At 39.1% G+C, this 24422-nt stretch overlaps 1 protein-coding gene and 7 non-coding genes across 10 annotated transcripts in view; all 8 read left to right on the plus strand.

The window, feature by feature from the left end:
* Positions 1–70: 70 nt before the first annotated feature.
* Positions 71–142, plus strand: trnaq-uug (transfer RNA glutamine (anticodon UUG)). The gene has a single exon. It is a non-coding gene; the product is annotated as a tRNA-Gln (tRNA).
* Positions 143–410: 268 nt separating this feature from the next.
* On the plus strand, positions 411–482 carry trnaq-cug (transfer RNA glutamine (anticodon CUG)). Its single transcript has one exon. It is a non-coding gene; the product is annotated as a tRNA-Gln (tRNA).
* A 268-nt stretch (positions 483–750) lies between these two features.
* Positions 751–822, plus strand: trnaq-cug (transfer RNA glutamine (anticodon CUG)). Its single transcript has one exon. It is a non-coding gene; the product is annotated as a tRNA-Gln (tRNA).
* A 268-nt stretch (positions 823–1090) lies between these two features.
* Positions 1091–1162, plus strand: trnaq-cug (transfer RNA glutamine (anticodon CUG)). The gene has a single exon. It is a non-coding gene; the product is annotated as a tRNA-Gln (tRNA).
* A 268-nt stretch (positions 1163–1430) lies between these two features.
* Positions 1431–1502, plus strand: trnaq-cug (transfer RNA glutamine (anticodon CUG)). Its single transcript has one exon. It is a non-coding gene; the product is annotated as a tRNA-Gln (tRNA).
* Positions 1503–1769: 267 nt separating this feature from the next.
* Positions 1770–1841, plus strand: trnaq-uug (transfer RNA glutamine (anticodon UUG)). The gene has a single exon. It is a non-coding gene; the product is annotated as a tRNA-Gln (tRNA).
* Positions 1842–3722: 1881 nt separating this feature from the next.
* On the plus strand, positions 3723–3805 carry trnal-cag (transfer RNA leucine (anticodon CAG)). Its single transcript has one exon. It is a non-coding gene; the product is annotated as a tRNA-Leu (tRNA).
* A 2787-nt stretch (positions 3806–6592) lies between these two features.
* The window catches only part of slc38a4 (solute carrier family 38 member 4), a 33855-nt gene continuing 16025 nt past the window's right edge, over positions 6593–24422 (plus strand). The window contains exons 1-4 of one of the 3 annotated variants that reach the window (XM_053314116.1): positions 6593–6674; positions 21121–21362; positions 22528–22624; positions 23337–23452. In XM_053314116.1, coding sequence (XP_053170091.1) covers positions 21244–21362; positions 22528–22624; positions 23337–23452 — 332 coding nt within the window. In that variant the 5' untranslated portion in view covers positions 6593–6674; positions 21121–21243. Of the gene's footprint in view, positions 6675–17352; positions 17493–21120; positions 21363–22527; positions 22625–23336; positions 23453–24422 lie in introns of those variants that run through there. The other 2 variants (XM_053314114.1, XM_053314115.1) reach the window with 2 other exon arrangements.

A 24422-nucleotide genomic window follows, 5' to 3' on the forward strand; every position in this document is an offset into this window, starting at 1 on the left:
TCAAACTTAAAAACACCAAAACAAGTTGGTGAAAGACCAGAACTCCCACTGTAATAGTCCTTAGTTTTGTGGTTCCATGGTGTAATGGTTAGCACTCTGGACTTTGAATCCAGTGATCCGAGTTCAAATCTCGGTGGGACCTGGTTTTAAGAGGATGTACAGTTTTAAGATTCTAACATGTCCACCCACCTTAAATAACCTGCCTTTACTACAAAGCAAGTTTAACATAAGTGTTACATCTTTCCATTGAGTTAGATTTCTTTGTACCTACTGCTTTTCAGTAAGAGCATCAACAGAGAGAAATTTCATCTTTCATCTGACTTAATCTGCACCTGGAAAGTCAAACTTAAAAACACCAAAACAAGTTGGTGAAAGACCAGAACTCCCACCGTAATAGTCCTTAATTTTGTGGTTCCATGGTGTAATGGTTAGCACTCTGGACTCTGAATCCAGCGATCCGAGTTCAAATCTCGGTGGGACCTGGTTTTAAGAGGATGTACAGTTTTAAGATTCTAACATGTCCACCCACCTTTAATAACCTGCCTTTACTACAAAGCAAGTTTAACATAAGTGTTACATCTTTCCATTGAGTTAGATTTCTTTGTACCTACTGCTTTTCAGTAAGAGCATCGACAGAAAAGAGTTTCATCTTTCATCTGACTTAATCTGCACCTGGAAAGTCAAACTTAAAAACACCAAAACAAGTTGGTGAAAGACCAGAACTCCCACCGTAATAGTCCTTGATTTTGTGGTTCCATGGTGTAATGGTTAGCACTCTGGACTCTGAATCCAGCTATCCGAGTTCAAATCTCGGTGGGACCTGGTTTTAAGAGGATGTACAGTTTTAAGATTCTAACATGTCCACCCACCTTTAATAACCTGCCTTTACTACAAAGCAAGTTTAACATAAGTGTTACATCTTTCCATTGAGTTAGATTTCTTTGTACCTACTGCTTTTCAGTAAGAGCATCAACAGAGAGGAATTTCATCTTTCATCTGACTTAATCTGCACCTGGAAAGTCAAACTTAAAAACACCAAAACAAGTTGGTGAAAGACCAGAACTCCCACCGTAATGGTGTTTAGTTTTGTGGTTCCATGGTGTAATGGTTAGCACTCTGGACTCTGAATCCAGCGATCCGAGTTCAAATCTCGGTGGGACCTGGTTTTAAGAGGATGTACAGTTTTAAGATTCTAACATGTCCACCCACCTTAAATAACCTGCCTTTACTACAAAGCAAGTTTAACATAAGTGTTACATCTTTCCATTGAGTTAGATTTCTTTGTACCTACTGCTTTTCAGTAAGAGCATCAACAGAGAGGAATTTCATCTTTCATCTGACTTAATCTGCACCTGGAAAGTCAAACTTAAAAACACCAAAACAAGTTGGTGAAAGACCAGAACTCCCACCGTAATAGTTCTTAGTTTTGTGGTTCCATGGTGTAATGGTTAGCACTCTGGACTCTGAATCCAGCGATCCGAGTTCAAATCTCGGTGGGACCTGGTTTTAAGAGGATGTACAGTTTTAAGATTCTAACATGTCCACCCACCTTAAATAACCTGCCTTTACTACAATAGTTTTTTTGTTCTGTGGTTCCATGGTGTAATGGAGTTCAAATCTCGTTGGGACCTGATTATTTTAAGAGGATGAAAAGTTTCAAGACTGTCCATGGACCTTTAAAGAAACTTACCTTGACCAATGTAACACACTCTTGATATTGTCCAGTTCTCCAGAAACAGCTGTGAGGATACATCAAAACATTCTAGAGTGGTTCCATGGTGTAATGGTTAGCACTCTGGACTTTGAATCCAGTGATCCGAGTTCAAATCTCGGTGGAACTTGAGCATTTACCTCCTCCAGTGTATCCACTGTGTGACTGCTACCATGTTCAGTTCAGTTACTGGTAATGTCATGCTCTAGCTCTGTTCTCTGTTGAGATTTGTAAGTAGTTCCATGGTGTCAGGGCTTTGAATCCCATCCAAGTTAAAACTTTGATGGAACTCCAGCCACATGCGAGTCCACCCATCATCAATTGCTATGTGGATTCTCAATTGTAGGTCTGTATTGTAGGCCTCCCCAGCTTCCAGTAACACAATTTTTGATCCGAGTTCAAATCTCAGTGGAACCTGGTTTTAAGAGGATGTACAGTTTTAAGATTCTAACATGTCCACCCACCCACACACCTTCTTTGACCCTTGCATGCAGGCCCTTCTCAAATTGGTACTGGTCTGCAGAGAATTTCATTCCAGAGATAAAGATCTAATAACCTAATTGTGTTTTCTCTTTACAGTATTTATACTCACACAATAACAACTAGGCTAGCTTTGCAAAATTGTATTTGGATTGGAGTCAGGATGGCCGAGCTGTCAGAATCCCACTTCTGACAGCAAGTCCTATTCATAATAGGCCAAATAGTTGCTTTAACACGACATTTATAAAGAGAGAATTGAAAAAAACAGTAAGAAAGTATCAGTGTATACACTCTCTCTAACTGTATACAAAGCGGTGTGTTGGTGTACAGTGGCTCTACTGCTATGTCCTTGATGAATTGTAAAACGAGTAGACCCGGTTTTCCAAAACATTCACTGATTCAGCATTTCCAACAAGCCCTCTTGTCTGTGAACGATACATTAACTAGCTGTGCCATGTTTATGTGTGTTCACCTGTGGTTACACAGTTACTGTATGGTCCAGTCTACCTGACATTATTTAGTATTAGCCTGTCTCAAATATCACATTGGATGACTTAATAACTAGAGCTAAAAGACCTTCATGTCATAGACTTTTTTCACATGGGCCTCTGTATTGCTGCTCATTTCTGTATGCTATTTCTGTCTGATACTATTTATTATATATTTTAATGACACTAACATACATATTGTATTGCACTTAACTACTTAATATTGTATTCCATACTTCTATCTGGAAACCAACATAAACATCTTTGTACTGAATTGTTGGTTATAGCACCTTTTTTGTAAAATTTGGAATTACATTACTTGCAAATGATTGAATTCGTTAAGGTTACTGTTGTTACTGTAAGCTGTTTGTGTTATAAATGACAGCAAACCACCATTGCCATTTGTTAATACTGAAATTAACATTGTTCCCCGCTTGTCAAGAGACATTCTGGAGTTCATTAAATGGTTCCATGGTGTAATGGTTAGCACTCTGGACTGGCTGATAACCTAATAACTTGGGCTATAACATTAATCTTGAAGTGAAAGCCTGGCCAAAAGAGGGAGCTGAGCAAGTAACAAAAGTTAAATAAGTTAATTGTTAGGCAGTAAAGGTTCACTTTTAAAATGTTATCCACTGTGTTACTGGTATTGCATATGCTATCTGTATTCAAGGATCTGAAGAACATATGTGGAGATAACATGTATGGAATAGGTCATGAAGTTTATTCTGATATCAAATATAGGTGGAGCTTTGTAACAATAAATATGGGTCAAGTGGATTTCAGGTACCCTCTTGTTTGTTGGTTGTCTGGAAATGTATGAATGTGTGTGCAAAGGGTTGTACAAAGGACTGTTGTGAAATTCATACTGGTCTGTGTTTGGTCAGAATTGCATTGTAAATACACAGAATGCATACCACAACTTAAATGTGAATGGTTTGCTCTTTACAGTATGCTCATATTACAACAACCAAATCTAGTTCTTCAGTAAGTGTTGTCCAGATTTAGACATCATGTGACTAACTATATCATATTGTGCTGCAGTCAGGATGGCCGAGCGGTCTAAGGCGCTGCGTTCAGGTCGCAGTCTCCTCTGGAGGCGTGGGTTCGAATCCCACTTCTGACAGCAATTTTTTTTCGCTGTAAGACATAGTAGCTTGTAACACAATATTGGGAAAGGTAAGAGCTGACCTTCACTGGATGAAGTGCACTTGACGAAAAAAGCCAGAACATTTTAGTCTCTACATTCTTAACCTGATATTCATGAGAGACTGTTGACAGCGAGGAAGTTGAACATGTAGCAAAAGTATTTTGGTCAACCAGCAAAGGTTGTTTTTTCACTAAATTATCCACCATGTCATTGGTATTATTTATGTCATATGTTCTGTACAACATAAAACGGTGTAGAAACATGAATCTGAAAGGTTAGAATTATTCATGTTTTAAACTTTGATGTCAAAATTGTTATATCTAAAATATCATTTGACTTAGTAATTTCAATAACTAAACTGATCTTAAAGTGAGAGCCTTAGAGGAACCTGGGCATGCCGCAAAGTTAAATAAGTTCATGACTTTTGTTTGCATGAAGTTGTTTTTTCTAATTAAAGTTATCACTGTGTTGCTCTCATGTTTTTTCTACACTGCAACAACATAAATCATAGATCATAGACACAGTTACTAAGTGGAACAAGGCTTTGCGAATGATCATTGACCCTTTTGTTAGCGTGCAATGTATCTTCAGTCAAATAATACAGATGACATGCAGTTTGTAGTTATTTTTAAACACTGGTGATTCCTAACTGGGGTCTTGTGAGGATGATTACGAAACTGAAAGGGCCAGGAATAATTTTCATGGGACTGTGCACACGAAAAAATCATCCTACAGTCCAAAGACTTGCAAGTTTAGTGAACTGGGAGATTTAAATGGTCTGTAGTTGTGATTGTAATATTTATATGTGGTTGTATGTCCAGGGTCAGGGTGTATGACCGGGGCACGCTGGGAACAATACTTTTAATTAGTTCTTTTATTTATTCGTTTCTGTTGGGGTTTTGGTTTTTTAATATGGAGGGTGCAGAAAGAGTGAGTTTGCTGTTCACATAGAAACATTTAAGTCAGATATTAGGAGAAAGCATGGGAGAGGATTAAAGAGCCTTGTATCAGGATCAGCTGGAGGCTTTCTGCATTTCTTTTCTTTCTTCTTGTAATCCCATGTGGGACGGGCCAAATATCTGACATAATATGGAAATATAAAATAACTCTAAAAATGCCTGTTTTGCTCATTTTCTATTGACCAGTTCATGAAAACAATGCCTGGTGTCTGGTAGGTCTCTCCTTGAAATAGTGTAAAAATTGTAGAATATCCGATGACTGACCAGACAAAGAAAGGAGTGCCTCATTAAATCACTCACAGTACCACCCACATTGTTTGATTGACAGGTGAATTGTGGGAAGTGTAGTGCAGAAAATAAGGCAGTTAAGGAGCAACATAGTGGCACAATTAAAATATATACTGTGTATATCAGGCAGACTTTCAGTTACAGTGCTGATAACTGAAACTACTAAATCATGAGAAGTGATGAAATAAGCATTCAGAAAAGAAAAAGTAATCATTAGATAATAGAATGACCTATTTCAATGTTATATAGCTCTATTTTCATTATTTATTCATCTGTTGATTTTTTAAATTTGTATTAATCGATAGTTTGGTCTATAATATGTTGGAAAACTGTCAGCAAATAAATAAAGTCATGCCTTGAGATGAATTGTTCTGTCAGAACAACAGATCAGTTTAACTCAGTTTAAAACAAATCAAACTATAATTAGGGAATCACTGATTTAAATAATTAATCAAAACATAATTTATTAATTAATCTGCTAACCATTGCAGCTGTGTTATTGTTAAAGCCATGTGAGCAGTGTATTAAGGGTAGTTTAACACAATGTGTAATTTTATAAACTCCTTCTAGGTTTTCTGTATAAAAAAGTAACTATATATATATATATATATATTCTTTATTTTTATCTTATTTTGAAAGCAATATTTCCCTCTGATATATGTGCATGTATATGTATATATGTATGCACTTCAGTATAATTATTATATGCAACAACATCAAGTGCAATGTTAATGGTGACACTTTAATGACAAATGTGTATTGTTTTATGTACTGTTTTATTTATTTGAGTTAATGCATTGAATGTGTTTTTTAATGCTTGCACTGAACTGGAGTAGCTCTCCAAATCTCATTGTATAACAACGTACAATAGGACAATAAAGGCTTTCTATCTTGTAGCTATGAGATATACTTATAAAGTTATAAAGTGGCATAAAATGCTAGGAGTACCTCCAGTACTACAATCACTGAGTTCCAAGTTATTCCATCAAGCTTATTGGTCAAATTCCACCTCTTAAAATATTCATCTTTTTTATTCTCTACTTCCCCTTTAAAACATAATAGCAGGGCATTGGAAAAGTGAATCGCCCTTTTTTTCCCTACAACGTGGCCAGTCGGAATGTAAACAAAGGATCTGAGTCACTAAAGGCTCACAATCATTAAATAAACCTTCTATTTTCCCTCCTAATCTTTAAAAACACTTTCTCAAACACCCTTTCACCAGTACAAATATGCATAAGCGACTGATTATCATATCTTAAGATAATAGAGATGAAGAAATAGGCGCAATTAAAACTGAAGTCAAAAACGTTTAAAACGTCTCAATTAAAGGCAGCGGACGGTTTTTTTTTTAAACTCATGGCAGTTTAAGTATCTTTTCAAGCCGGTAACCTGTAAAGAGGGTAATTGAGAGAATAAAGAGCCCCCAGCAGAGCAAGGCGGTGTAACACGACGCTTCAAGAGTTGCCATCATCACATGGCAGATGGAAATTTCCACTCAGTCTCCTTGCTTGTTAAATGGGAAGGGTCTCCAACTCTTGTTTCCACTAGTCCGCCTCCTCCTTCGCTTGCTGCAGCTGTCCGCCGAACTAAAACCCTCGGTAAGACCCAACATTTACACATCTACTCTTTACTTTCTTTTTTTTTTCTTTTTCTTTTTTTTTTTTTTTTAACTACCCTGCATGTGATTTGCTGGTTAATTCGGACCTCCATATTTGATGTTGCGGAAGCGGGTAGTTTAATTCTAATGATTTATTTAACTTGTATAAGCGTCTCTGAGGATTTATTGGAATCTAATTGGAGGAAAAAACGTAAGGAAATAAATGACTGCTTACATATGCATGACTTTAACTGCTTATAAACCTATATGTCTTTTTTTGGAGAATGAATAGAAAGCTTAAAGGTACTAACAAACCTTAAATGTGAGACAAGGAGCAACAGTAGCAGTGAAGCGCTTCCTGCAGGGTGTTGCCTGAAGTCAATATAAAGCTTCGTTAAAGCGCCAAACACGCGTCTTTATTTATACCAGATAATTACTCTTTATCCTGGTGCATTTACAGTAATGTCTATTTTTCCCTCATGCATACATTTGTCTATCTTTACTCACCAGTTGATCATATGAACTGAAGGTGCATGCGTATTGCTTCTTCCGCGTTTACTGAGAGAAAAACAAAGGGACTATTATTTGTTTGCATTATTTTAGTCTGCCCTGTGTGCTCCTAACAACCTGTGTGCAATTCATACATCACAGCAGATATTAATTAGAGTGTTTGTTTTCATGAAGTAACCAGAGGAATTAATAAGAGGGATGGAGAAAAAAGCTGAAATATGAATCATGGATTTATGTAACTGCAGACAGTAGCATGCTGAGTGTGGCCTGCACTCACTGAGGTCTAATAAATATATAATGACTGTAGTCACAGGCTCAAACTGTTGCCTGCTCTGGTTCAAACTGTTGTGCAAAATTGTTGAGATCAGTTTAACTTGATTTGATGGCAGTGCAACATTTTCTTTCTGTTATACCTTACATGTTTTACCTCTTCATATCTAATTTACTGCGGTTTAATTCAGGCCCTCCTGTCTTTGATTCTAGCCAGTAATCATTTGGGAAAGAAAATCTGGATCTGATGTTAAGAAAGTATCATTAAGGTGTAGAGCGAGGATTTTTCATAGTGTGCCTTTGCTTTAGTGCTTTTCAGACATTTGCTCAGTTGTTTTCATTGTCTTTCCTGTGATCCCTTATGTTCATCCTTGTCTAAAGCCAGTTTTTAGTGCAGCATTTGAAGCAACACGCCCCATAATCCCCCAACTCATACAGCAGAGTTACTGCTTTTGACTGAAAACAAAGAGCAGATTCAACCAGGAGAATATGGCTTAGGCATATTTGAGCGGTGAGTTCAGTGTGTATCATTGCCATTCTGACCGCTAAAAATACACGGTTGCCACACAGTATATATATACACTGTCAAACCTGCTCTCTATGCACCTTGCATAACACTGATCTAGTAATGTTTTCTCTCAATGAAGCGTTACCTATGCCTTTGTCAAATGGCCTAAGTGTGTGTGTTGTGTGGTCATTGTTAAAGCTGTGAGGTGCACACTCACAGCTGCACACACACAGAATAGTCATCTTCAAATGAATGTGTTTAACTTAAGATGAAGAAACAGAACATAAGAAAGAACACAAATGTGACGAGGGACGACCAGGACGATGCAGGCTATCTGTTAAAAATATGTTGGTTCCAAGCTCAAGCTGATCAGCTGATTTGATGTCACAATGACATCATCAGATTGATTATCTTAAACTTTGCTCTGTTCAGAGGCGTAGAAGACATGTTCACAGCCTGAAGAGAACTCCACAGGTCATGTAAACTGACCTCAATGTGTAAAATCAGTGGAGTGCCCTTGTAACGTCACGCCACTTTAAAACATTTTTTTAAATATCTAGTCATAAAAACGCTACAGTAACTTGGTAGGACTGCAGGTGAGGAGAAATGGCGCCACTGGTATAAAGCACCTGTCAGCACATTGGAGCTTGACTGTGGATCGTCACTCCTCATTGGGTTTTGGTAGACCTGAATGACATATGTAGGTCAGACCCTGCTGGGCAGCTGAGGTTGAGGCGCTGCTGGCGCTGGCTGAGGAGCAAATGAGATGAGAGCCAGATGCCGAATCAGTTTCAAAGGAGTGGATATCACTAACACAAAGACACAGTAAGGCAGTGTCATGAGGTTAAATAAAAAATGGCAGTTTTCCAAAATACTGAAACACATTCAATTGAAATCGGAGAAGGTGGTACAATGTAAGAGGCTGCCTATTTTTACCTGCTTGCATAATTCAGTAACTTGGAAAGTACACTGAGGACACTGCAATGTTGGCAAAGCAACAAGCCATGGAAACATTGCTTTATAGCTTTTCAAATGTGAAAAAAGGTTCATATTTGCAGGGAAAACCCCTTTCCTTTTTTCACCCACCACATGGTGGTTAGAGGTCAGAGGTTAGCTGCAAGCGTTCAGAGTCTTGCTACGGACCTTATAAACATGGAGCAATGTTTGCAGACACAGCTGCTTGAATACTTTGTTCTCTCTACAAAAGTCTTTCCAGCTTGTGACCACTGCTGACAATGTGATTGTTTACAACTGCTACTGTCCAATTAAATGAGCATTACTTACATAGGGAGAAATGTCAGATCAGTATATTCAAAATAATTTCATTCACAAATCCATTAAATGTAATTTGGGAACACTGGTGCAAGAGTACTTAAAGCTCGGACATTAATAGCTGTGTTAATTTATGAGGTAAAACTGAATTCCCCTTGAAGTGCCACCGAACCTCCTGCTTCATCACTGGGTAAAAATAATTCAGTGCCATGGAGTAGATCTGTTTGATATGAAGAGGCATTTCTTCATCATGCTGTGTCAGATGTCAACTTGGACTTTAGGAAATTGTGATGGGCATTTGTCGCTACTTTTAAACATTTCATAGACTAAATCCTAGACTCAATAATGAAAATAATTGTTAGTTGCTGAATTTGTACGATAAAAATGAAGCTACTGCTAGCAGTTGCTTATCTTCACTTAGGATAAAGGCTGCAAACATGTAATAAAATCCGCCTACCATCAGGTTGTGGATTTATGGTGGTTGCATGCAAGACTGTTTTTTGGCTAGGTCCGGAGTCTCGTTGTCACTGTGAAGATGTGCGGGCCAAGAAGTGCTCATAAAATCAAGATATTTTTAAACTTCAATTTTTGTATAGATTACATAAACGAGATATAACATGTTAATTCATGGTCTTTAGAGGCGCTTGTAGGTGGATTTTGTTCCCTTTGGACTGAGCCAGACTAGCTTTTTCTCGTAGTTTCCATTCTTAATGCTAAACTAAGCTTTGTACTTATTGTACGAGTGGTATTAATCTTCTCATCTGATTATCGCCAAGAAAGCAAGTAAAATGCTGAACTGTACCTCTAATGTTGCAGCACTTATAATGCCCCCATAGACCCAATACTATAGGGTCAGGGTATGCTATGGGTCCAATAAGGGTAAAAACTAGTTGAAAACAGCCAAAATTCAATGTGTGTATGAAAATACAGTTTACACATACATTATTATATTGGCTGAAAATTAAGCTGTTGACATGTTGGGTGTTTTTTGATATATGCCAAGAAACAGAATCAATTTTGTTCAGAATCAGTCACAATAAGCAGAATTTCAATCTATAAAATGAGAAAAAATACCAAACCCAGATCAGCAAAACGGGGAAGTTGATGTCATTACAGTCTTTAGTTGACACTCTCCCAATATGGTGGTGTGTCATAACTAACTGGTGCCCAAATGCCCTTCAGCAGGCCTCTGAGTGATTCGAGCACTCAAGGTTCATGGTCACTGATGCAACAGAAAATACATTACATAGACTCTGTTTTACATTATTGAGTGGATCTAAATTATGAACTCATGCTTACAGAATGCAAAGCGGTGTCTTCCAGCTTCTGCTGTACTTAATTCAAACTGCCGGAGAATGTAGAGCAGGTCAGGTTCCTGGTAGTTCAATTGCTAAGGCAAGGTTTGAATTTTCTGACCTACAAAATGTCAATAAGAATGTCTTCTTTTGAGGCTCTTATATATATACTGAATGCTTCCATTTGAGTACATCAAAATATCATGGTTGGGTGGGAGCGAGTCATGAGTCATGAGTCATCAGATATCTTTAAATAAACAGTCTGATTAGTTCTGTGTATTACCCTATTTGTACTTATCTAATGAACTTGAAAATGTACAGTCTTCTCTACTTAGTGTTTGTCATGGTTTGTTTAAGTTGGCAAGCATTCATGGTGCAAACCAGGGAAAACAAGAAAAGTGGAAGATTATTCTGTAAATGTGGTATGGAGAGGAATGAGCACATTGAAACAAATGCTCGACCACCAATGACATCTTTTTACAGGTGATTTATGGACGAAAGCAAGGCCTGTATGCTCTCAGATTACACTTAGAGGGGTGTTTTCGTTGTGGTGAAAAATAGCACAGACTGAGCTTTCTTAGTCTTTTGGCTCTAATTTTGTCAAACAGAAACTGAAGTCATGCACATTCGCACTCTTTAAATAACAGGAAAAAATCCTCATAGAACCTTACGCTCTTTCTGTCTCAACCCTTGTTCCTAAAGTCAAGGCCAAAACCTTGAGCTTCAGAAGAATCACTCATTGCTACAAAGCATGATGACGTTGTCGTCATTAGCACACATGAGATAGCAGATCAATACAAACTGATAAGATGAACTGAGAAAGGGTCCACAAGAACGGGTCCACCAGGCTTATGTACAAAAGGCCAATATAGTGTTTACTAAAGGTCAACTGGATGTAATGTCACATGACAACACTGAAGTCAGAGCTTTTGTCAATATGTGTTGTTTTTTTTGGCTCTTTCTAGGTTTTAGTGTTCTTTGTTCTGTCTTGTCAGAAATCCTGATTCAGTCCAAGGCAAATGCTCATTGTGATTTCCTGCCAGCTCTGAGAATCGTACAGACTTTTCTGCATATAAATCTTATTAGTTGCAGTTTTCCTCATAGCTTCAGCCAGTGTTGAGAAACAAAGATCAGCTTTGTTAGTCTTTGTGATGTACAGTACGCTTGTCATTTTTCCTGCTCATTCCATTCTACCTCCTTAAAGCAGCCTACACTGCTGCTTCAGGGGATATATGATCGTTGTTACAGAGATGCCAAATCCAACAGTCAAGAACAGTTTAAGACCAGATTTAAAAAAAACCTGAGGTACTGAGGTAAAACCTACCAGCAGCCACACTTTTTCTGAAAATAATTACACCTTCCAAAGAGGCCTTGTGCTAACTCACTCTGGAGGTGTCAGACATCAGAAATGTGGTGAGAGAAAGTGCCACATTATTATTACCTCTGCTCATGCATTGTATATCCTTAAATTTTTAGCTGTCTAAGCTAGAGTTGTTCAGCTCTTTTTATGAGCCTTACAGATCAGCACCGTGCATTAGTTCAGCTCTTGTGACATTAATCCACATGATCTGACTTGTGAGAATTTAGGTGTTAGACATCTCCATCCACTGGCTCCTACACTGGCTTGTACAGATATAAGTGGTCACTGCAGGGAGGGTGTTGCATCATCCTGTAGCAAGTAGAGCCAAGACAACCTTTTTTTTCTTGTCTACCCATATTTATTCTTTTCTGCTAGGACCATGACTCTAGGGGTGGAAATGTCAGTCAGTGGCCACTTTGGTCCAGACAGATTTATCTTATAACAGACATTCACCACCATCAGGAAAAACATTTATTCTAATATTTTAGCTTATGAACAAATACCTGCTAAACTAATAACATTCCCATTAGCCTCAACTACTTTGTGATTAGCGCTAATTGGAAAACATGATGGTGATCTTGGTAAAATGACTTGATAAACATCAGCATGAGCTCCATGTGCAGTCATGCTTACATTTATTCATTCCAAATACAGATACTATTAAAAAATGGGAAAAACACATAGCTACAGGTGATACAGTCTTTTTCTGTTTTAAATACTAGAAGTTATAAACTGTTAACTATAACAACATAAAATGACTGAATACAAATGCTTAAAACAATCATACTATCAGGTGGTGGTCTGAAACAGCTACAGTGTATGCCAGGTGATGAATGATGGACCTGGCAGAAATATTTCCACGTACATTATGTGTGCAGACTGCAGGAGTCAAGTGTTCAGCTGGAGAATCAGAAATATGCAGCTAAATATCAGCCAACAGTAGACAAAAGAATTGTGAGGCATGACTATTTTATCATCATGGTCTCTTAACAATATCAGAGGGCTGCTTTTCCATTGAACTTTCTAAATCCTTGGAAGGGAGGATTTCTAGGATAAAGATTGCGTAGAACAAAATATTCTGATTTGAAGTGTACAATATCTGTTCTGCTTTCTAACTTTAGCTTCTTAGAGTACAAATAATCCTTTGATTTCTTGGAAGCAGATGTTAATGTTAATAGTAGACTACAGCTTGGCTTTTTAGTTCATATGCTTCCAACATGGAAAATGTATGACTGTAGAAGGGATGAAGGAGTTGTCTCAACATGTCAGATATAATAAAACCCTGTTCAGTGAAAGCACAGACAGACTTGATCCTCTGGAGGCTTGTGCGCACTCACTCAGTCCTATACAGATGTGTGTGGATCTCAGCTCTGTGTGATGTGGTTGTATTCGTGTATCTTCACCATTTTCTACACTAGGACATGACGGTTACATATTACGACTAAGCACAGTAGCCTCCAAAGTCATCGCACTGACTGTAACCAGCAGCTGTAAATCTCTGCTGCATGGCGAGCTTAACTAGCAGCTGCGATTGCTTTGGTTGAACCACTTACATGAGAGCCATTGCCTGAACAAGCCCTCACTTTCTAAGAATCACAACCTCATGCAGCTGTGGAATGGATGAAGTTTCTAAGACCATGCCAATACCAGAGATGACAGTGACACAGTGGCATTTAGAGCTAAGGGGCTCGTAAAGGAATAGATCGATATTTTGGGAATGGCACTACGCTGAATATGAAGCTACTACCAGCAGCCAGTTAGCTTAGCTTAGCATAAAGGCCGGAAACAGAAAATTGCTAGCATGGCTCTGTGTAAAGGCAACAAAATATGCTTACTACCACCTCTAAAGCTTAAGAAATAATGAACATGTTCTTCACAGGTTGCCTTCCAATCTCACAGTAATACTACTGGCCAAAAAATAATCCTGACTCTCTGTAAAACAGCAAAAGTTTCATCTGAACACTGTTTTTGTTACCTTTTGATGGAACATAAGCTGTTTGACAGATCTGATGCCTCAAATGAACTCAAATGAACATAAAGGGAATTTGAAGCTACTTGATGTTACTGATTTGAGTGACTATAGTTAGATAAAGTGTGTTCTATGTAAGATTGCTCTTTAGTGACAGTCTATAGTATAATACATGTTTTAAACTGTTAAAGAACTTGTTATAAAGCAGATATATAGTGTTTTGTTTTTTTTAACTCTGAGGGTCATTATGTAAGGGTCTTGAGATCTCTCTTGTATGGGCAAAAAACAAGTGTTGAACTCATTTCCACTTATAATGACTAAGTGTCATATGATGTATGTGATGTCATATAGCAGTGGCCTACTTGTAAACAAGTGAGAAGAGCTGATAGATTTTGCACGCATGGGACAGAAATATCTGTCACCATGGACATGTGAAATTCTTGAAGAGGCTCATGCACTTTGAAACATGTAAAAAGACTTCAAAGGTTTCTTTTGGTATTATTCAGGAGAGACAATGCTTTTACCTTGCATGTTTTTCATTTTTTCTAAGAGAAAATGTGTCTTCTATTTTGTATTGAGGTGGCTATTGGATGTCATCTGGCTAATGATTCATCAGCAGACTGTGTGTGGTATTTCCAGCCAGTCACACGGGGTTGAGAGGTATAGGCTTAATTTAGATGCCTTCAAATTCCAACTAATGATCACTGACTATCGGCTGCAGAACAAAATGCAGGGTGATGCGGTTCTTGATACAACTGCGTGTGAGTGATTGGCCTGTTCAAACAACCAGAGGTACAAGAGATGTTTTGGTCAAAAAGAGAGGTTGTTAACCCCTTGATCCCTGATGGAAACGAACCCCTTGGCCCTGTGTTACTGGATGATGTCAACACTGTTGTCGTGTTGTTCTCCTGCTACAGAAGTTACCACATTTACACATCCACCTCAGGAAATGCAGTTAAACGGTAATTAGCCAAAAAGAGAGAACATTTTTTACAGTGTTTGGCTGTTAAGAAAACTTTCTATGCCAGGATTTTTATGAAGTCTTGTGCCTTAAGTTAGAACAAATGCTTGCAGGGGTCAAACCAAGCAGTATACCAACTACCTAAAGGAACTGAATTACACTGAAATAATGTTACTTCATCTCCAAGTCTTATTTGAGCAATCACTTTACCAAACCCTGTGTCAAAACAAAACCAAGAAGGTATGACATGTTTCTTCCTCACGGCACAAAAAATCTAGCTTAGGGAACTTCATGAAACAGACAAAGTGTTTTGGCAGTGTTTCTTCAGTAGGCGGACTCTGCCAGGAACAGGATACAGTTTTACCAAAATACTAATTAAAAGAGGTACAATTCACGCACAGTGCTGAGCGAGTTGGGTACGGACAGACAGCAGGGGAGAACATGAGCAACATTTACTGGAAAGAGAAGAGAATCAGAAGGAAACTGAAGAAAGAAAGCAATGGGCGAGCTCAGGATTTTGTCCAATTTAGACCAGCCTGTTTCAGAGAGATCTATCAGTGAAATGGTGATGTTTTCAGTGAAATAGACAATCTTATACCATATTTACCTGGATGATGCCACAGATGTACTACTTTATCATTCATCATGTCCAGTTTAGCCACACTAAACATGTTTATTTTGCAAATGAGACAAAGAACTGACTATGGAGATACCAAACGGATGTTTTCTTTTCCTTGACTGGACACTTCAAGTCTTTTTGTTTTGGTGTGGGTGTGTGTGAGGTATCTTTGACCTCAAGCCCTTAGCTCAGGCACTTCTATAGCTGGCTGCTGTCCACTTTATGAACTGTTTGTGACCCCCGTAACCCCCTCAGCTAAATCGCTGTTTGGTATGTCGCAGGATTGGCTAAGGAACAGCTTTCTAGTCCCAGGTGATTGGCCGACACACTTCACGGACTGCCATGCCATTTAAGGAATGTCCCTGCAGCTGTAGGGAAAATCATGGCGAGCAGTTCACTGTTGGTGGGAATTTGGCTTTCACTGCCATTCACTCAGCTTGGCTGTGTTGTCCTCTGGAGTGGCTGCATACAAACTTTCATCTTTCTTGGGGCTTCCCTTCATTTTTTCCAAAGTAACCGATACCCACATAACTAAACCCAAAGCAAAGCTGCATTTCTCTTTCAGGGGGGGATGGGCTGTGAGTCTGCAAACTATGCTTTGGCTGCTTTTTTCATATAGCTTAGATGATGAATTTTCCTGGACTGAAAGAGAGACTATGGAACTTCTGAAAGAAGAAAAAACACATTCCTCCTCTTACAAAGGGAAAGTTAAATTCATAAGTCATAAAACACACCTTTGCTCAATTCATTTCACCGTTTTGCTGGTAGCCCCTTGTTATGTCTGGTACACGCAGTAGCTTATGGTGGCTAATGTTGGCAAAAAATTAATCAGAAATAAATAATGATTTGTAATAAATGATAAACAATGCTGTATAACAACCATCTCTTTCTATCTTTTGCAGCTGGTGATGTTTTGAAGGGTTTTGCTTACATTTGAAAACTTTAAATTGAACCAGTTTATGGCTTAAGCTGTCATTTTAACTCCAGTTGATAGATCGCTCCTCTGTGTGTGGAGAGAAATCTTCAACCCTCATTGAAAAACGTGTTAAAAACAAAGTCGATAAACTTTGTTCATGAGTTCAATGCAAGTTCAATTCAAAGTATTTTGGACAGAGATAAAATCTCATCCCTAACATGTACGTGACCTTGGGCAAAGGGACATCCCCAACGCTGTCCTCTGATTGGTCGGCCGGTGGCACAGCCTACCACACACCACTGACAGTTGCCCACAGCCGAGTTTGTCATCCATGTGCCAGCGTGTGCACAGGTGCGTATGCAAACAAGTACGCGTGTGTCTTTGTTTGTACAGAAGAGGCAGTACTGTCACGATGGGACTGAAAAGTGTGGGAGGTGTGTGTGTGTGTGTGTGTGTATGTGTGTGGTCAGTTAGTCGGTCCACCCATGAGAGCCAATAGCTCTGTCTGACCCCCGCCTCATCGGTTCCCATGTGTGTGACTTGTATAATTTTACATCACTATGAAACTGGATAGTCACGTGACATATCACGTGATGACGTCTTGAAGAGGTAGACGATATTTAACCGCGTCACTGCGTGCTGGTGTATTCAGTCTGATGGAGGTGGGGCTTCTGGCAATATTTGCGTTTAGACGCCTGTTTTCTCATCATACACAAACATAAACCTTATCTCTTTCTATCTATATGATCACTAGTTCTTTTAACAATTTCAGGTTTTAGATTTTGTAATAATTGTCCTTTTTTTGGAGGTCCCAAATTACAGTATTTTCCTGCTTTGGCCCTCTTCCTCTTTTCTAATGAAGCAGCCGTGTGTATGTGTGTGTATTGGGGGAGGAGGAGGGTTGGGGTAATGAGCGAGCTCAAAGAAGGGGCCTTACTGATCTGTGTCCTCATTGGCTGACAGAGGCCCTCCCTCCTCCCTTTTAAAAGCCTCCTTTCTCACCTGAGTTACAAAAGAGCTCCAGCCCCTCATCCATTCAGTCGTCTGACTCAATGTTAATTCTAGAAACTTATTTTTTTTCACAAAAAGAAAAAGAAAAAAGAACAACACCGAAACCTCTTTAAGGAACTTTTGAGTAAGTGAGTATGTCATCTCTATTTGACTAATTTGCTCTGTACTTTACATCAAAATGTGAACTTTTGGCAACAAACACACAGAATCTGATTTCGTAAAACAGCAACATGGCAACAGGAAGGTTTGGAAATCCTTGTTTTTGCTTTTTTTTCTATGTGTGTTCCTCTAGCTGCAACAGGCAGTGTTTGTGAACGCAGCTGCTCCTGAACGTGTATTTAGCTCAAACTTGCAGTGTGACTTGCTGAAGGAATTTTGCGCTCTCAAGCAGTTGGCTGATGCAAGACTTTGTTTGGGTGGAGGACGTAGGAGGTAGCAGGAGTTTTTTCAGAGTGAAGAAGGAAGGTTTTGGATCTTTTAGTGATGCATCTGATATTTCTCTTAAAATGCTTTGGATTTTCAAACCATTTGCAGAAGCATACAGAATCGGGTCATTACATTGTCTTGATGGTTGTTTTTTTTTTCAGCATTTCTGCATGGCTGCACAATTTATATTATAAAGTAACTGATCTAACCACATAGAAACCGTAGAATATTCTGTAAATCAAATTCAGCTAAAAAGAGGCTTGCACGTCTCTTAACTCTCTGATTCAAACTGAATTTGTGTGATCTCTTGGCTCGCTCCTTAAACTTATTGACTCAGAACAAAGTTTAATAGTTTGTGCTTGGTGTTTTTTGAATACTTGGTGAAGCTGTAAACAGCAGGAAATGTGATTACAGATAGGTATGGTTGATTAGAGGTATGAAGGCAGATTTCAGTATACAAACAGCCTCTGCAATCTTCTCGTACATCTGTGTGGCAAAGTGCAAGTGTCTTCTGCTGAGCTGAATTCTAGCACCAAGTGGTCTCTCAAGATGCATTTTACACACATTCATTTAATTTCAGGTGTGAACAGCAGTCCGGCTCAGCTATACAAAGTTAGAGCGGGGGCACTCTGGCAAACGTGTGCTTCTCTAATGTTATGATTGTAACAGGGGCGGCTTTAGACTTGAGAACATGTGAAGTTAACCCAGTCAGACATGTTAATCCTTTTGGCAATGAAAAGTGAAACCGGTCTCTGATTTCTCTCTCGCCACACAGTGGAGAGCGACACTAAGAGATTAGGTGTACTGGTGTGTATGATGCAGTTGTTAACGGTAATGTACCCGCTTAATCTCTGTTGGCTCAAACATATCAAGTTTTAGGGCAGCCTACTTCCGAAGAGAGAGATCACAGTAGGAACAACACCTTATCAATGACTACAACTTAATTTAAAAGTCTAGTCAAGCCAAATCAAGCCCAGTGGTGGCTGATACCTCTGACATTGTTAGCAGCTGTAGGAAGGCATTCTGAGGGCTGTTGACATTAAACACACATTGTGATGCAAATATCTAGCTCAACAACTTCCCTCATTAGCTCACAGTTGCAGAACAAGTCTTCAGGAGAGTTGTCTACTTACCAATGATGTAGGGATCAGCTGAGTTAAGTAAATTAGTACAGTAGTTATGTAGAATTTTGAGCTTGTTGTACTTCTTTATTTAACTTTTGTTACCTTATACCTCTCACTGCATTTGTTTGACAGCTGCAGTTATTACTTACATTTTAGATGAAGAATTTACCTTCAAAAGTTTATAAAATAACACCTGTTCCACCATGACCACCTACAGCATTAACATGCTGCTTTCATGTTCAGTAATAGTGCAATATACAGATTTAAAGAGAACTCTGAAAGGAGCTTCTGCATAATGAGTACTTCTATTTTTGTAGTGTCTGGTTTACTGAGCCGTATCTTTACTGTACTGGTTCCTTCTTATTGCTCTCATAGCAGCATGCAGAGCTTCTATCAGTGAAAATACTCTAAAGAACACACTGTACACTACCTAGAAGTGAGAGATCATGCCTACAGAAACACCATCAACATCTCCACCTCATCATCGCACCCATACATTAAATTCTACTGCGTTTGCAACCTGCAGGATCGATGCAACTTATTTGCTGTTGTAAACCCTTGTGGCCCTTGCTGTGTGTACTGTCTCTGTTTTGTGGTTGTGTACTTGTTTCCACGGTTTATTTTTTCTCTGTGTTGTCAGTGAGGAACACTCAGGTCTTTTCTTCCAACCTAATCAAAGAGCTCTTTGTGCGAGAGACAAACAGCAGTGTGATTAATTTGGCTGTTAGTAGCATTTATAGTCATAGGGGCTTCACCTTTTGATGTCCTTACATAACCTAATAATGAACATTGCCAATGGAAAATGTAAGTGTGTGCCCCCATGTGGCCCTGTTGGCTTTTTCTTTTCTTTAATAGCAGTGGGTGAGGTTTAGTAATGAATAAGGGAGCCTGTTGATGGTGGTGGTCAGATGGGCTCATGAACCCGTTGCATCTATGACCCAGTTTAAGGGTTTGTTGACTTGACTCAAGACACCCAAGGGAGAATTCGTTTTGTATTTTATTCACGGTTACTGACCGTCATCACACATCAAATCTATCTTGTTGTTATAACAAATCAAACTGGCATAAAATGGAAATCTGTTGTAATAAATCTAACAGGACTTCATCCCTGCTAGTCCTAGTGAAGGTATATGAGAGGCACCAATGTTGCATCATGCCCCAACTCTCCTCTTCAAGGTAGCAACAAACAGTCCCTCAGTTCCAGGAAATGAGATTGACTTGTTTGTGGGCTAGAGGGCTTCATTTCACTCCAGAGTGTTCTTCCTCAAGGCCAGAAGTCTCCCCGGAGACCGATAAGGCAAGACAATACATTACATGTGTCTGCAAGCTTGTAATCAGTTGCAAATTGGCATTCTTGTGGTCAACTTAAGTTACAGGCCAGTAGCTACTGGTTATTTTCTAGTATATGTTGCTAATGTAATGGTTCAGAGACTTCCAAAGTGACTTCTCCATCATATGTTACGGCTCAACTATACTTGCCCTTTTTAGGTTTTCCATCAGGCGAAAGTTGTAGATATTAGCTAGTATCGCATTTTTTTGGGTTCACGTCATCTGTTGAGTTTCTAAGAAAGCTGAGCAGATAATAGAAGGTGATATGAAAAACTGCAGACCACTGATTGGTCAATCACTAGGTCACTAGAATTCATCTTGTTTGACAGAGGACATCCTGCAAAAAAAAGAGCATCTGTCTCCACAGTAGATCATCGGTTGAGTGTTTGATGGTTGTTTCTTTGTGCTTTAGAATGTAACATCTATGCAACAATTGTTCTACTGCCACTCCCTCTCTTCATTCACTCTTTCTCTCTCTCGCTCTTAGCTCACTGGCACTCCTTGTCTTTTTTAAATGAGTCGTAAAGCCAACAACAAATCCTAAGTTTACATTTACAAGAAGAGAATTGTCCTCTTCTTGCCTTAAATTGATCGTAAATTGGTACTAGACTTCTTCCTTGTTTTATGAATGAAAGCGATAAACAAGTTGTGGGTATTGTTGCTGTGTATGACCAGTTAGCAATAGTCATCCCTGCAAACCCCACCTTTACTTGGGGTGGGGGGGGGGTGCTATCTGCAGTGGAAAATGAAATTAGGAAAAGTACCTAGCACCAAAAGCAAATAGAGTTGAGTCGATACCATGGAGTGGCAAGAAAGCTTAACAGATATATCACTGAAACTTCCCTGTAACACTTCTTTGTTTGTTGATTTGTTTTAGGTCTCTTCTTCTCGGTAACAAAGTCTACTTGAGGTTGAAGAAGAAGCGCATCACGGTCTTATAAACTCCAAAACCTGAAATCGGCATCAAACTTCTCCTTCTCTCGTTCTGTTGCGAACCACTATGCCGGGAGCTGTGGATCGTATGGAGCTGAGGAAAGTCGCCACAGATGTTGACGATGACAGCAATGACAGCCTGGACTTCACAGAGCCCATCGATTCCGAGAAGGCCACCATCGACAGGTCAGTAACCATGAGATTGATTTATGTTTCTTCCATGTGCGAGTGGGCACCAACAGTTGTTTGACATTACAGTTTTGTTAACAGCTTTTCTCTAGAAGTCTCACCCTGTCTGGGGTGCAACATTTAACACTGCCAAGTTTGATCTCAAATATGGTAGGCTGTGATTAATGACCAGGGTTTTACTACAACCAGGTTGTACTGCCTTCCATAAACACATTCTCCAAATTCTTCTTCCCGTAACCTGACTAATTGTTTGCCTGTAAACATGGTGTTTGTCAGGGTGTGAATCGTAATTTGGCAACACTAGAACTAATGTAGTTTATTAATTAGGTTATTCATCCACAGCTGGTTTGACTTCAAGGCAGTGACATGGTAGTAAATTAAATTCTTGGAGCCAGTATAACATTGGTGGCTGCTTAGACTGTTGTACATTTTAAAATTCTCTACATAGTATAAAGGTCCTGTCAAATCCAGCTGACCTCAAGTAACTACCACCAACAGATGTCAGCTGGTCAGAACTGATTGCATCACACATCCTGACATGTTAAAGGTTACTCTTGAGCACAAGACAGAGATACATATACGTGATGTACATGTCTTACTTAAATGTGCAGTGTGTAAAATTTAGTTGCAAATCTAGCAGAACAGACTTGGTAGAAATGGAATATAATAACCATAAGTATGTTTTAATTACTGTATAATCACCTGAAAATAAGAATTGTTTTGTTTTCTTTACCTGAGAATGAACCCTTTATTTAAACATAGGGAGTGGGTCCTCTTCCACACAGCTCGCCATGTTGCACTGCCATGTTTCTACAGTAGCTCAGAATGGACAAACCAAACACTGGCTCTTGAGAGGGCCTTTCACATTTTGCAAGTTTCACTTGCAAAATGTTGCACTGTAGGTGCCTCCTACACACCTTGACTGGGGAGGGAGAAGGGTTGGTTGCAATCTTCAACCTCACCAGTAGTTGCCATTCATTCTTACACACAGAAACTCCAGGCCCACCTACTTATATAATATATTTTTAAAATGCTTATATAAATGAAGTTGTGTGGGACACAAAATACAAATGGCACACTGTATATATAATCACAGGAAGTGACACAAAGTGAACAACCTACTTTGTACACAATGGTAAATTTTCTTTCTTGATCTTTGCAGTCAATTCTTGGATGATAATGATGACGCAGAGAGCCAGAAGTTCCTGTCAAATGGGATGATGAAGAAGAAGAAATATGAGGAATACCATGAAGAATATGTAAGAAGTCACAACACTCACAGAGTCTGTCTATCAGTCAGAGTATATAGTTTACCTTGATATTTTACACATTTTGAATCCTGAAAACAAGCGAGAGCAGCAGCCTTATTCATTTGCGGCACTGAAACAATTTACCATCAATTCGAAAGCAGGCTCTCAATAACTGACGAGGATGTAGACAAATCTCAACACAAAAAAGGATGTAGAAGCAAACAACCTTTTTATTCATGACACTACAAGACATCTTTCAGAAAGTATCTACAATGTGTTCCATAAGCAAGGATTGCATTCCAGAGCTGCTATTTTGTTCCTATTTTTAATAATCTAGAGAAAGGGGGACAGTTTTATGCCTTCAATTTATTTCCTACAATCAAAGTGTGTTTGTATAAAGGCATTCATGGATCAGGAGCCTCTGCGTCACTGTGAAAACAGCCACAGATGTTATTAGAAGATAGTATAACTGTATGTTAGTAAATCAAAAGCATGTGCGCTGCAATGGCATACACATGATTGCAAGTTATGCTGTATTTTTGGCCTTTGGATGATTTTGATAAAATCAGATGGCCATCCTGCATGCAAAAAGCAGCCAAATGGGGCACCTTGTTTTGCATGTGATTTATACTTAGATAACCTTGTACTTGGGTAAATATGTCAGTGCTACGTCATTTTCTCATACAGATCTCTCTCCCTTCTCTCTTTTCCCTTTTATCAGCATCCCGGCCATGCTTCATTTGGGATGTCTGTCTTCAACTTGAGTAACGCCATCATGGGCAGTGGCATCCTTGGTCTGTCCTACGCCATGGCAAACACTGGCATTGTGCTCTTTACGTGAGTATTGCTACAACAGAATAATAAAACATTGAATGTCAGGGTGTGTACTTGAAGTGGCATGACAGGACAGGCAGGTAGTTACAAAATCTATTCTACAATTACATGCATTGTAAGAGTCTCACAGATTTGACACAATGTAGATGTTTATCTTTTTATATTTTCCATTTTCTCTAAACTGCCTTTTTAAAAAGTTAAGAATACAGCTCTACCTCACAGAAAGGTTTGAACTCTTGCACCCTTGGCCCCCATTTCCTCTGACATCTTTCACCCGGGTCAGTCTGTCCCGTGCATCTGCATTATCAGCATTCATGGCTGACATCCAACATCCAACACCCCGCTGTCACCCTACACCCCTCAAATGCATCCCCCCTCCTCCCCTTACAATCCAGTATTCATACCTCCGCTGCATGGCCTTTTCATGAGTTGGCGATATTACAGGGAACAAGAGAGAGGAAGCGTTGAAGGTGTCACTTCTCAGAAGTATCAGTGGAGTAGAGAGATATTGCTGTTACTTAAAAACTAATTAAACTGGGTAAAAATATACACTCCCCCAGTCATTCAGGTAACACCCTTTTAGTGGGCCGTGTGCCATTGGAGAAAGCAACAAATGGATGTATTGATGTTACATTGCCCTGGTCTTGCATGTTAAAGTCATGTTGAAGCATGCAGCGTTCCCTGAGATGAACTCCCAACAATGAAACAATTAAACAACACCTACATCTAAGCATCGGGAGCATGTCACAGCCCCTTTTAGTTCTGTATTGGAAAAAAAACTGTAAAGAGTGCCCACCTGCCAGAACTAAGTCAAAGCACCTTCTTTTGGGGGGTATGAATGTCCACTTGACCTATTCCAGACAGTTGTCATACGATTCATCCCCCTACTCTGCAACTTCTCTACTGTCTAGATTAAAAATACTTAAGCTGACCTCATACACAAGGTGATGCTGGTATCACTGTCATCAGCTAT

Source organism: Scomber japonicus, chromosome 23 (genome assembly GCF_027409825.1).
Source record: "Scomber japonicus isolate fScoJap1 chromosome 23, fScoJap1.pri, whole genome shotgun sequence".
In the NCBI taxonomy this organism is placed as follows: Eukaryota; Metazoa; Chordata; class Actinopteri; order Scombriformes; family Scombridae; genus Scomber; species Scomber japonicus.